This window comes from Protomyctophum bolini, assembly GCF_963924005.1.
Source record: "Protomyctophum bolini genome assembly, chromosome: 19".
NCBI lineage: Eukaryota > Metazoa > Chordata > Actinopteri > Myctophiformes > Myctophidae > Protomyctophum > Protomyctophum bolini.
Genome location: NC_137880.1, coordinates 9,465,273 through 9,480,473, shown reverse-complemented (window position 1 = coordinate 9,480,473; position 15,201 = coordinate 9,465,273). Strand labels below are relative to the sequence as shown.

At 42.7% G+C, this 15,201-nt stretch overlaps 1 protein-coding gene across 2 annotated transcripts in view; it reads right to left on the bottom strand.

Moving 5' to 3' along the window:
- The window catches only part of akap7 (A-kinase anchoring protein 7), an 87,328-nt gene that overhangs the window by 13,104 nt on the left and 59,023 nt on the right, over positions 1 to 15,201 (bottom strand). For both annotated transcript variants that reach the window (XM_080791295.1, XM_080791296.1), the window contains exon 11: positions 1,007 to 1,042. In XM_080791295.1, coding sequence (XP_080647421.1) covers positions 1,007 to 1,042 — 36 coding nt within the window. The remainder of the gene's footprint in view (positions 1 to 1,006; positions 1,043 to 15,201) is intronic.

Genomic DNA, 15,201 nt, shown 5'->3' with positions numbered 1-15,201 from the left:
TAATAATCATCATCATCATCATAAGACTGACATTACATTGTTGTGAGAAAGAAAGTGATTATTATGGTTGTGGCACCATAACTATTATTATGAGATCATACAGCACATCACCTATAAAAGGCTCAATGCACAGCAGCAGCCATATTGGAAAGCCTAAAATTGGGCCTCTCCTTAATTTCGGCAAGGCAGAGGTGACGTGTTAACGACGATGATACTAAAGAAGGCTCTGTTCCATTTAGTGTAGCACAGTGGTTCTCAAACATTGCCATTCGAAGGACCCCCATGACTCTGAGAGTCTACAGATGGAACCAAAAGTACCCTTAAGGGTCCATCCATATGAGCAACTTCAATTATTTTGAGGAAAGACGGGAGACGACAAATTCTGAAGAGAACAAGAGTCCTTTACTATGGCCTTCAAATGCAATACTTTTCTACCAGATGGAAGGCAGGTGATCTTTTTATTTTTGGAAAATAATATGGAAGAAAATGTTTAACTGGTTAATGTGTACTGTCACTATAGAAGTGTGTCAGCCACTATCAAAAGGGTATTAATACACTTTTAGACTGACATGTTTAGATTTTTCCGGGTATCGAGCTCAATCCCTATACCCTTGGCTTAGACTTAAAGGGTCCACACTTTGAAGTGCACAATACACCCTGAGCAGAATGGAACAGAGCCTTCCTTAGTAGGCCTATCATTGGGAAGGAAGGAGGAGGCCACATTTCTCTCCAATATTATCTGCCGTGCAAAGAACCTAATGCTAATTGATTGCTTGTTGGCAGCAGAATGTGACGATTCTAATGAGATTATTCTCTCATCAAATCAGGCAATCAGCAACAGCGACGGGAAGTAATCACAATCGGCGCTGGAGTGTGATTGTTTTGCGACGGGGGAGAGGAGTTATTTTATGTCCCCTTAATCAGGAACACATTGATTGGACTGTTAAAGGTGGACGCCCAACCGTGACTGTGGAAAATGCGAGTTCAGAAGGGACACGTTACGTACTTGTGCGTTTGGCATGGAGTGGATTCTGAGCCAAATCTGAAACACAGAACAGAAGCACAAACACACACACAAAAAAAGAACATGAAAAACAAACACAAAAACACACGCGTGAAATAAACACAAGAAAGCAGAGAGCACACGTTCAATAAATGAAAGTTAAAAGACGTCGAGCTATACTTGCATCCGTCACATAGCAACCTAGAACCGCTCATAAGTGCGACATTGAGCGTAAATCACCGTCTTTGCTATGAGCAAAGCGTTGGAAGTAACAGTTTTGGATGTTCCCAACCGACAGCAGGGGCATACCTAGCCTGGTGGTGGTGGCTGCTGCTAGCACACACACACACACACACACACACACACACACACACACACACACCGGTAGGCACACACATGCCCCGCCTCCAAACACAGCTGGTGGAGTGTAGGCCAATAAAAAAAATGTGAAGGAAGTCAGAAGTGGCGAGTGTGTGGCGTGCAGTGGGCTCTCCCGATACTGGCTATTTTATACAAGCTCATAGCGTGTCACTTTGTGCATGCTTGTAGATCCGCTGTAAGTCTTGAGCATTATTTCAAATCTTTGAATATATCTTTATTTTGAACATTTTAAACTCAAATGTCTTCTTCTGGGGGTCCCTAGAACAATATATTTTGAGATGGTGGTCCGTACCAAATACATTTTTGGTGGTCCTTGACATGAAAATGTGTGTCAAAGTTTTGAAAAATAGCAGATCTACAAGCTCATAGCGTGCCACCGAGTGGCGTGCTACAAGCTTGCAGGTCTGCTATTTTAGAAAAATCGTAAAAATGTGGCGCAAATCATTGTCAAATCAAAAGTGAATGTTTTTAACTAAGGTCTAAATGGGTTAATGTCGGGAGGAAGAATGGAATTAGGCAAAAAAATAAAAATAAAAGCTTTTAAATATGCTGTCCCCTTCATCCTGGAATGCATTGCAGAAGGATCTGAACTGATCTGAGCTTTGGGGGGAATGTCAATCTATATTAAACGATGAGAGATTAGCACTATCGGCAAATGTGATTGCTTTGACATTTTGTCTACTGCCGCACCTGCTGATGTTTTGTGACCCTTTCTGTTCCTGTTTGGCATTTTAACTGGTTTAAACTGGTTTAAATGTGGTGTTCAACTGTGTGACATTTGTATGTTTTTTATTTGTTCTGCGTTTATCGCTGTAATAGTGTTTCATGAACACAGCCATGGAGCAGAGCTGCTCTGTGAAACCCAGTGACTCCCACTGAAAACAAATTAGCGAGCATTTGTGTGTATGAGGCCTCGGGAAGTATTTTACCTGGTTAAATATATGTTGAAATGTTGAAAGAAATAGAGAGAGAGAGAGAGATGTCATTATATAAACACAAAGCAGAAAACGTGTAATACATAAATACTGGTCACAAAACAAAATGAGCATATACTGTACAGGACAACAGAGAACATGTAACGTGTGATTTTAGACAGTCGGTCTACAAGCTTAAAACGTGATGCAATAAGCGACACACTGAGTTTGTACGCACGATAGACGAGTATAAACCGACGCACTTTCGCGCACTCCCAAAGCAACAAAAGCCTAATGAGGTTCCCCTGATAAGGCAGGAGTAATTGGGGACAAATCAAGATAAAAATAGATCTTCAGATTACGCTGAAGAACAAAATGACAAAAGAATTACCCAATTAACCACTGGCAATCATGTTGCCCAAACCCCTCTCAAGATAGAGGCCAACTAATTTTGGCCACTCTACAACACAAAGTAGCTGAAGGAAAATCAACTTGCGGAGCTGTGCTAGTTTTGAGTCATAACATGAAGAATAACATCTTCTTTTATGAAAGGACATCTTTGGGGATGTTCTGCCTTTGCTGCACAGTAGAGAGAATGCCAGGAAACGGAGAGATGCATTTGAAACTGGTCGCAATGGCCACACCCTGAGAGAGACTGAGTTCACAATGTCAGATAGAAGATTTAAAGGTACTTATAGGCCTGTCACAATTATTACATAATCGCAATTTTTTGAGATAATCCCAATTATTTTTGCATAAACGTCCAATGTTTCCATGTTGAAAAATGTCCAGAACTCCAGACATTTTTCTAAAATAGCAGAAATAGACAGATCTACAAGCTTACAACATGTCACTTCGGACAGATCTACAAGCTCACAACATTATTATTGATTCTGAATTGAATTTTAATTCTCACATTAATCATGTTACCAAGATTGCCTTTTTTCACCTTAGAAATATTGCACGAATCAGAACCTATTTGTCCCTGGACGATGCAAAAACGCTAATCCACGCCTTCGTTTTCTCTCGGCTTGAATACTGCAATGCACTTTATTCAGGACTGCCTAAGAAAACAACTGACAGATTACAACTCGTCCAAAATGCAGCAGCCAGAGTTTTAACTAGAACTAAGATGAGAGAACATATTACTCCAGTTTTGGCATCACTGCACTGGCTTCCGGTTGTTTTTAGGATTGATTTTAAAATTATTTTACTTGTCTATAAAGCTCTCAATGGCCTCGCACCTTCCTACCTAAATGACTGCCTGCCTAAATATGTCCCAAACCGCCCCCTAAGGTCTTCCACTGCTGGCCTGCTCGTGCTGCCGAAAAAAATGGCAACTAAAAAATACGGGGAAGCGTCACTTCAGACAGATCTACAAGCTCACAACATGTCACTTCGGACAGATCTACAAGCTTACAACATGTCACTTCAGACAGATCTACAAGCTCACAACATGTCACTTCAGACAGATCTACAAGCTTACAACATGTCACTTCGGACAGATCTACAATCTTACAACATGTCACTTCGGACAGATCTACAAGCTTACAACATGTCACTTCAGACAGATCTACAAGCTTACAACATGTCACTTCAGACAGATCTACAAGCTTACAACATGTCACTTCGGACAGATCTACAAGCTTACAACATGTCACTTCGGACAGATCTACAAGCTTACAACATGTCACTTCAGACAGATCTACAAGCTCACAACATGTCACTTCGGACAGATCTTCAAGCTCACAACATGTCACTTCGGGACAGATCTACAAGCTTACAACATGTCACTTCGGGACAGATCTACAAGCTTACAACATGTCACTTCAGACAGATCTACAAGCTCACAACATGTCACTTCAGACAGATCTACAAGCTTACAACATGTCACTTCAGACAGATCTACAAGCTCACTGCAACATGTCACTTCAGCTTGTAGATCAACTATTTCCGCTATTTAATACACCATATTTTATGGAAAGAAAAAAAAATCTTAAATGTGTCAGTGATTTCTTTACAGTATGTATATTCAAGTCAGGCTATTTGTCATATCTGCGCCGTGCAATTATGTGATTACGAAGCATGAAAGGCAAACGGAAATACACATCGTAAACGTTCAATGCAAAGTTAAATCGTTAATCGCAATTATTTGTGTGACAAGTAAATAACATAACTCTATTATGCTGATAGTAATCATTGCTAGAGTGTTTAGTAACAGGAGTCTCTCTAGGACCGTTTGGAACCTGAGCCTATCGGTAGAAAGGTGGTTGAGCCGTCCAGAAACGGTGGGCGAAAACCACTACCGTTTCCAAAAAGTAAAAGGTGAATTCGATTTCCCAGTTCATTCGACATTCGACCAGTGGAGGCGCTAACGCTGCCTGATCTCCGGCTGCAACTTCCGACAAGAACACGTTAATGGCTATAACTTCATAAGCTATGTTAAAGCGGTTGTTTCACCCCGGTCTGAAAATTGTACTTGCCAAAGTTGCGTGTCCTAAGTTTATGTCCTACTGTACGTATGTAGCTTGTCAGAAATAGCTTTACTTTTTGGAAACAATACTGCAAAAGGTTTTTTCTTTTCTTTTTTTGACCTATCACTGCAATTTTCCCAGATAAAAATCACTCACACACATGCAGCTATAAATTCATAGGGAGGCAAAGTAAAGCTGTGCTCTGTACCTTGACACACACACACACACACACACACACACACACACACACACACACACACACACACACACACACACACACAGATAAGCCCAATGATTGATTGTCTCCATAGCACCAAGGCCAGCACACACACACATATCTTTGTTGCACTCTCTTGCAATTGATGGTTCCCACAATAAATGTATTTACTACATGTGCCACTCTTGTTACATAACACAGCTGCATTCACAGACTTCTTGTCCCTTCACATCTAGACCCAGGCTTACAGATCATAGGCTCTTGTCCGCATGCAAGAGCAAAGTGAACCGTGACGTGAAACCAATTTCCGCTGCTTCTGGGATCGTTTTTTTTTCTCTCTCTCCGTGCACTACAGCTCGGTTTAAGATAAGAAGACAACAAACGTTGGTCGCTCTGACTTCTAATATTTCTTATCATTTGTCTGCAGATGATATCCAGCTTTATTATTCTTTTAATACCAAGTGCTCTGCAGATTTTAATTTTGATGTTTTACTCGAATGCATATCAGCCATCGAGGCCTGGGTGGCAGAATATTTCCTACAGCTAAATGACAAAACTGAGGTACTTATTGTCGGCCCCCCGAAAACATTGTGCCTAAGGTGGTGGACTGTATTGGGCCCCTCAAACCAAATGTGCGTCCCAACATCAGGAACCTTGGCGTCAACTTTGACCAATCTATGCACTTCAACACCCACATAAAATACCCGGAAATGCCTTTTCCACCTCAGAAACATCGCCAAGCTTAGAGGAATAGTCTCACACACGGAACTAGAACTAATTATCCACACATTTGTTTCCCGACGTCTGGACTATCGCAACGCTCTTTTCACCCGTCTAAATAGAACCACTATGGGCCGCCTTCAAAGGATTCAAAATGCTGCAGCCAGACTATTAACTAGGTCCAGTAGATTTTGCCACATCACTCCAGTCCTGGCCTCCTTGTACTGGCTTCCGGTGAACTTCAGAGCAATGCATGGTCAGGCCCCGGGTTAGTTGATTGTCCTGGTGCCTCGTTATGTGCCCAGAAGAGCCTGTGGGTCTGCAGAACAGGGTCTGCTAGTCCCACCCTCCACTAAACTAAAAGCTAAAAGGTGATGATAAATCATTACAGGCTAGCGGACAAACTTTGGAATGCTCTTTCACTAGCGATGAGATTTGCACCCTCTGTGGACATTTTCAAGAATTGCCTTAAAACATTTTTTTTCTTTTTTTATATAATTTGTGGATGGTTCATCTTGAACATACTGACTTAACTTACCTTTCATTTCTGATGCTTGTATTGACTGTTTTTTTTAAATCTGCTTTACTTTCTCTCTGTGAAAGGTGCTATATAAATAAAATGTACTTACTATACTTACTAGTGACACTTGCATTGGCAGATTCTACAAAATGTCTAAACCATAGCAAACGTGTACTTCCAGAATTGTTCTAAAAGAGCTTGGTGTCAATGAGGTTTGTTCATGACATTTGTTCAAAGATTGTTGGACGACCACTTCAGGAACTTTATCCCATTCTGACCTGAGATCAGATTCATACGAGGTTTCCACTGGACACACACTGGTTCTGATTAACCCATTCTGACCTGAGATCAGATTCTAAAAATGTCAGTCGTTCTTCGAATTTTTCAAAAATAGCAGACCTACAAGCTCGTATCGCGCCACTCGGTGGCGCGATATGAGCTTGTAGATCTGCTATTTTTAAATAGCTAAAGCATAACATGATGCCAACACCAAAATGGGTGCCCGGTCAGAATGGGTTAAACATCCACGTATGATAACAGCATCCTAAGGTTAGCAAGGAATATCCCCTCTAATACTAAGCATGTGTTGTATGGAGAACATAGGTTGCTACCTTCAGGAAGTAGATATGGAGTACCAGCATACAATAAGGTCAGACTAAAGAGGTCCTTTGTCCACCAGTCAACCTTGAGGCTCAATCAGGAGTTGTAGTAGCCATGGGTTAATCTAAGCGGTGGATATTGCTCTTGTGTTCATGTCTTTATGTATGTAAATCGTCTTGTTCTCTGTGTTATGTCAAATGTGTATATATGTATACTTGGCTGCTGGGTCGCAAGACACATTTGCAGTGTGAACTAACAATCAAGCACTAATTGATATCATATCGTGACGTACCATGACTCTCCCCACAGTGTTCGTCGTGAGCAAGTGTTGACCCACGAGCTCAAAGCATGCTGCGATGCAAGGCGATTGTGAGCTTGTAGATCTACTACTGTGTGTCCTATCAATCAACAGTGTGTTTGTGGGGTTTTATAAATATTGAAACCATTGAAAACGAGAGCTTTTTGCGACTAAACCACGAAAGGATCTTTTCTCCATTTCTTCCTGAAAAAAGCAACAGCTTTGGACATCCAAGGTTTCCAGCCGACAGCGCTATATACTGTACACCACAGTGTGACAGCTGGTGGGTGTACAGTAGTGACACGGAGAGAAACGCCTGCCATGCTGTACAAGCACAGATGGCACGGGGAAGGAGTGTCGTTTTCGTCGACTAAAACTAAGGCGAAAAATGTCTCACGAGGTGCTATATTATTCCCAGAAGTGACAATTTAACCCATTTTGACCTGAAGTCGATTCTACAAATGTCTTCTAAATCCTGACAGTTTTCTGAAAAACCCCATGTCGTTCTCAAACATTTTCATGTCAAGGACCCTCATTTTTTTTTAATGAAATGAAATGAAATGGAAAAAAAGGTAGCAAAAAGTTTATCGACAAACAATACGAGGAAAACATGGTCAAACATTGTCCAAATAGTCAAATAATAGCGGCATAATAAGGAAAAGGCAAAACATTAGAAAATATCTGATCTACAGCTTTGTACGTATTGTACACGCCTCGACTCCTACAATTCTGTCCTTAAAAAAAGGCTGAGAACCGCTCCTCTCTGTCAAGACGCATGCCGTTTGTGTGTGAGTGTGTGGTGCGCCGTCCTCTGTGAGCACAACGACCCATTCAAGATGTGTGACATTCTTTCTCTCTCTCTCTCTCTCTCTCTCTCTCTCTGTCTCTCTCTCTCGTTGCCATGGAGACAGAGTGGAAGCCAGCCTCTTCAACAGGTGTGGCCGTTCATTCATTCTCCCACTCACCGTGCCGAGGGTTACATGGCAGCCCTGCAATCGGCGACAGTAATATCCTAATCTGCCAAATCAGATCTGTGCCTCGGGACAGGCGTGATGTCCATTTTGAGTGAGCTCCACAGTGGAACCTTGCGGTTCCAATCCGGCTGCTCAACCGGGCCACACACTATACCCCTGAGCCACTGCCGCCCCAAACTAATTCTTGGTTTAACAAGATTCAAACGACGTCTTTTTCAAATATTTTCCGATTTCAATAAATGACGCGTTGAAAGCTTACATTACATTGTACGCGCATCGGTATCGTTTCCGTCACATTTGGAACCGTGTATTTTTTTTTATCACACTGTCAGAGCTGGCACGTGCAGGACTTCACGTCTGCTATGCTATACACCTCCAATACGGGTGGGTCTCAACACTTTGACATTTCAACGATCACCATAACTATAGTAGATCGTACAAACGGAACCTCAGGGGTCCATTTTGGTTCCGTTAAATACACTCTCAGAGTTACAGACCTGTCAGGGTTCATTTGGAACCCCCCTGAGGAATCGTTAAAAAGGGAACCTTTTCCTTTCGTTGAGGAACCAGCATAGTTCAAATCAGAAAGGATTTTGCGTCCCAAAGCATTGTATTCAGTCACACCTACAGTATATACATGAATCACACCTATATGGCTACATGAATCACACCTATATGGCTACATGAATCACACCTATATGGCTACAAAAATCACACCTATATGGCTACATGAATCACACCTATATGGCTACAAAAATCACACCTATATGGCTACATGAATCACACCTATACGAATGCATGAATCACACCTATACGAATGCATGAATCACACCTATATGGCTACAAAAATCACACCTATATGGCTACATGAATCACACCTATATGGCTACATGAATCACACCTATATGGCTACATGAATCACACCTATACGAATGCATGAATCACACCTATAGTATTGCTGCAGGGATCCATTTGGCTCCATTTGGACCAGTATAAGTCAGCATTCCCACCAAATGAGTCCAGGAATGAAGCATGTGCTGCCAGAAGGTGTTGGAAGTGGCTGTTTATTATTCCGTAGACACGCTCTGTCTGTCTGTCTGTCTGTCTGTCCGTCTGTCTGTTTGTCGCTCTCATCATTCACTATTCATCTACCTTCCATTTTCATTTCTCTTTCACACTCCCCGTTTCTATGGCGGGCACTGTGTGGTCATGGTTAGACAGACAGACAGACAGTCAGAGAGAAAGGCAGACAAACAGACAGTCAGAGAGAAAGGCAAGCAGATAGACTTCACTATTTACTATGAAAACCTGCATCTCCCGTTTGTCCGTCCGTCCGTCACCCACCCACGCCTCCAAATATGGTCACGCCTCGTGACATGCACGTCTCCAAATATGGCCACGCCTCTTGACATCACAAAGGTCCCCTTAGATCTCCATATATGGTGCTCCGTGACACGTGCACGCCACCATAGTCATCCATGCGTTCATATTCTCACGCTTAGATTTAGTGTAACTCTCTGTATACCTCCTGCCTCACTAAAAAAAAATCTATTCATCGTCTCGTCATAGTACAGAATGCTGCTGCTCGCCTGCTAACTGCAGGAAAGGTGACCATATCACCCCGCCGTTCTATAGCGTCTCTGCACTGGCTCCCAATCTCCTTCAGAATCACCATTATTCAAGGCCCGGTCCGGTCTCGCTCCACCCTACATGGCCCATCTAATCTCCCCCTGTGTCCCGACCCGCTCCCTGAGATCCTCATCCAAAGACCAAAGACAAAAATCCCCAAACTCGTCGGCTAAAGTCCAAAAGGAGATCAGGCTTTCAGCACCGTATAGCGCCTACACACTTGGAACACACTGCCCTTTATATACAGATCCAGCGTGCTGAGTCAGTGTTCTCCTTTAACCCATTCTGACCTGAGATCAGATTCATATGAGGTTTCCACTGGACACACACACTGGTCTGATTAACCCATTCTGACCTGAGATCAGATTCTGAAAATGTCAGTCGTTCTTCGATTTTTCAAAAATAGCAGACCTACAAGCTCGTAGCGCGCCACTCGGTGGCGCGCTATGAGCTTGTAGATCTGCTATTTTTAAATAGCTAAAGCATAACATGATGCTATAAAACCAAAATGGGTTCCCGTTCAGAATGGGTTAAATCCCTTTTTGAAAACACACTTTTATAGATTAAGCCTTCGCTGCCTAATCTAATATTTTAGTATATATTTTTTTTCCTGATGCTTATTATATTCTATTGAAATTTCTCCTGCTGTGTATTTTGTTGATGTAAAGCACTTTGTAATGCAAATTTGAAAGGTGCTATATAAATAAAGTTTTATTATTATTATTATTATTATTATTATTGTTGTTATTGTTATTATTTACGGCCATCTCCATATATGAAGATCACGACACTGACCTCATCGAACCCTGAATAACCATACGGAGAAGACTGGATCATCACCTAGATCTGACTATATGGCAACTCTACAGATCTGACCTCAAAACTCAAACCCTTGGATCTCTCCATATATGGAGCTGACCGGTTCTGACATTATGTCAGCCCTTATAGGGCGAGGTCACTGTTTTGCTATCAGGGCGTCTTACTGGTAATAATAACAATAACAACAACAATAATAAAAACAAGAACAATAATTGGATACTGACAAGACAAAACTAAAGACATTTTCCCCTTTTAGTCCGTTTTAGATGGATTTGCAAACACAGCTTCAGTCGGTTTTTGTTTTTGTAAAGCCTCCCTTTTTATTACTTGCGTAAAGCAGAGCGCGCAAGTACTAGTTTCTCCCAGGACGATATTCGATGCGTATGCACCGTCCCAGCAAATGACGTAATGACTACTTGTGCCTGATACGGCAGTGGTGCCAGATTACATACATGTATACATAGGAGCATTACCTTTAATCCTCCCGACACTAAAACACATCGTCATTACGTCACCATCGAAAACCAATTACACTCTGGCACTGGGTCCTTTAATCCACATCTTTATTACGTCATCATTGAGAGCTAGTTACACCAGTTATACAGTGACGTCATATGCTGGGACGGTGCATATGCATCAAAAGTGGCGCAAAGTAACCACAGTATACCGCTAATCAACTTACATAATTATTACATATACATGAGGCATTTCCTTTAATCCACCCGACACTGATCGACATATACGTCACCATCGAAGGCATTGGGTCCTTGGGTCGTACATATACACAGAGGCTTTTAGTATTCATATCACTATAGTCCAATATTAAGTAAATTTAAAGCAATTGACAATTTTAAATAAATAATTATACTGTATACGTGATAACATACTTTATTTTAGTTTATATACCTATCGGATATCGATGATTTATTGGTCTTTGAAAAACTAAAAAGGGATCCAGAATAATTCTAAATCGATAAAACTGTATTTCTTTTATAGATAGAAACTTGTACCATACTTCATAATACTACGCTTTTACATGCATAAAGTAGGTAGGTAGCAAATGGCTAAACCTAATAATTCAACATTTCAAACGTTCCTTCACAGAGAAGCTGAGATTTGACAGTTTGTAGCGGTCGACAGTACTTGCGCGCTCTGCTTGCGCACTAGTATAGGCAAGTAGGCACTCAACAGAGTGCAGTTCTAGTTCATTTTATTTCGGCTCACCAAGATAATACACAAATAGCAGTAGTGTTCAATTGTACAGTTGCCGTCCAATTGGGTTAATAACTATAATAAGCCTGTCAAAGAGCCCCACGCCGCGCACGCTGCCTCGACACTCTGACGGGAAGCCAACGCACGCTCATCCTGAACGCACCCACTTCCCCAGCTGTAGCCTATTAAGACCTGAGACCACTTTTTTCTAAATCCCGACAGTTTTCTGAAGAAAAATCGTCATTGGTTCTCAAAACCTTTCCATGTCAATCACCCAAATGTTTTTTGGGTGATTGACATGGAAAGGTTTTGAGAACCAGAAGCAAACATTTGAGTCAAAAAACGCTCGCTGTGAACGAATGTATATATATATATTCAAAGATTTGCAAATCGCGGCACATTTTCATGATGATTCCAATAGCTAAAGTATCAAATAATGGATGATGTGGTTAAATGCGAAAGTGACACAGAGGCGTTGGTTCCAGGTCTTAATGGGTTAGAGCCACACTGTGAGAGTGGGTGAGTGGGTGGGGTTTTGGCAGCGGTGGAAAAGAAACGTATTCACACGAGAGAGAGAGAGAGAGAGAGAGAGAGAGAGAGAGAGAGAGACAGAGAGAGAGAGAGAGAGAGAGAGAGAGAGAGAGAGAGAGACAGAGAGACAGAGAGAGAGAGAGAGAGAGAGAGAGAGAGAGAGACAGAGAGACAGAGAGACACAGACAGAGAGAGAGAGAGAGAGAGAGAGAGAGAGAGAGAGAGAGAGAGAGAGACAGATAGTATGTGCGTTTGTGGCTGTTTTTTGGTGAGCGGGGTCAATCGATATGGTCTGAATCGTTGCCTTTCGCAGTATTAATATCCTGCGTGTTTACAAATCTAGATATCTAGATCTTAAAGAGAGAGAGAGAGACACACACACAGAAACAGAGAGAGAGAGAGAGAGAGAGAGAGAGAGAGAGAGAGAGCATTTTTCATATGTGCCCACTGCATACACAATGTGGTGTGGAAACTAGACTTTGTAAAATACCTGCCCGCTGCACCAAGGCATCAGAGACACTTTACTTCCCACTCCCCGGAAGAGTGTTTGATGACATGACTTTAAATGGCACTGAGTTTCTCCATAATCTGCTGGGAGAAAGTATATATACACCGATGGGCAAAGTACTTCCAATGTGATATAGAGTACAAACACCTTAACCCATTTAGACAGCGGCACTCGGTGCCGTGCTATGAGCTTGTAGATCTGCTATTTTTCAATAGATAAAGCATAACATAATGCTTAAAACACCCAACAGGGGTTCCCCCCCGCCCCAAAATGGGTTAAAGACTATGTGCTCTAAATTAGATTTGCGTTTCATTTATTCGACTCGTGCTTCGGCAACATAAACGCATGAGTATACGTATACGTGTCCCGTGCCAATGGAGCCATTAAAAGCAAGCTGAGAGGTGGAGTGCGGCCAGAGTCCTAGTGTGCGATTTGTGGAACCGTGTGTGAAAGGAGCCCACCCACACACTATAGCCACACACTATTGTCCAAAACAATTATAGGACAATATGGTCAAATTATGATGTTTTGGTAATATTGTTCCCAGGGACGCGCAGAGAGTGTTAAGAGGGGCAGGGGCTGAAATCCCGGAAGAGAGGGGGCACCTTTGGACAAAAGAAAATAGTGAAAATAGCAGATCTACAAGCTCACAACGAGCTTGTAGATCAGCTATTTCCGGGGCGCAACCCAGCACTCTTTTACCTAGTGGAGATGCGGTTGTACGACAGCGCAAAATGCTGTGTTTCCAGTTCAGGAGACTTCGGGGGAGAAAAGCAGTTCTCCTGAATGCTATAGCTGCCTTGGCATGCGGAAAGGACTGGCATTTGTCATTTCTTTCACCATATAGTAAATGCTGGCATTCAATGGTCTGGAGAGGGCAGTTGTTTTTTACAGACCGGTAAAAGGGCAGGAGGCTGAAGCCCCCTTTGATGTCTATGTGTGCACATCCCTGATTGTCCCTGATTGTTCTACGGTCTACCCAGCTGAATAAATCACAGACTCTGAAATGACAGGCTTTTATGAAAATGCTTTTATGAAAATATCCAAGACCATTAGGGTTTCATGGTCGACGCTTGCGAGCATATTGCTAGTTTTATTTACCACTTCAAATGCTCTTAATCTTAAAATATATAACACATTGAGAGCTCGTATAGAGTGCAAATAAATCAAAGATAATACCAAGGATATGAAGCTCTTTCGCTGCACAACGTGCTTCCACAGAAGACAAGCTGTATACGCTGAGCGCCAAATGACTGCAATCAGTAGGGGCAGCCTGGACACCTGGCTATAATCCATCCACTTTGAGAGACGGAGAGAGAAATGGTCTCAAGAGACTCGGGAAGAGGAGAAGCATTTTGGGTTAATCCCATGCAGGCATGTCTCCATACACTTTGTTCATTCCCGATCCGATACTGCAATTTCTGTGTTAGCCGATACCGAATACCAAATTGTGATCTCGTGTTGTGTTTATAGCCATCTAGCTATACATCTCGTGTTGGTGTTTATAGCAGACTCCTCAGTCATATGTGCACTTGCAGTTTGGAGCAAACTCCACATGCCCCGACATTTTATTTACCTGCCATATAGTGTCAACCCCTTCCTTACCCCTGTGTCGGATCGGTGGTTATAAGACTGGCATATTCGCCGATACCGATATGACAAATAAGGGCCGATACCGCTACAGTATCGGGACATCTCCTCTAGTAATCTCTCAAGAGCAGATTCTGAGCTGCGCTTCCCGAAACAAACAGCAGAGGGTGCTGTTTCTCCCGTTTTTGCCGTTGGGTTCCCAGAATGGCATTTGGGTGACAGAGAGAGCGAGGGGGTATGTGAGGACAGTGGGGGGGGGGGGGATGTAAGGGGTGTGTGTGTGTGTGTGTGTGTGTGTGTGTGTGTGTGTGGGGGGGGGGGGGGTGGGTGCTAGCATATTTAGAGACGGAGGAGCAGTTTCCTCAGGAAATACCAAAGAGGACTGCGCTCCAATCCAGGAAACTCACGGCTATACCGTGCTTTGCCATCGGCGCTATATAGGCAGGAAATCCCCCACGCCTCGCAATCACCCAACGGTCCAGGTCTTATTTATAAGCGTGAGGGGTGTTTTTCCACGCGTCTCTCCCTAAACGGGGTCATTTCCCCCCCCCTGTGTGAAAGTGAAACGGCTCTGAGGTGTTGGAAGCTCGAGCGCATTTGGGTTATTGTTACGCAAGGCTGAATCACAGCGAGAACAGAGACACCGGAGAGCGCTCCTCCGTTCTGAAAGGGGGGGAGGGTGATCAGTGGCACGCTGGCACTACGTGCATGAGAGAGAGAGGATCTTTCTTTTAACAACATATTTCTGAGGGGCGCCAACCCCTCCTATATGCCCGTATTAGTCTGTGTGAATTTGAGCACATATTGAGGA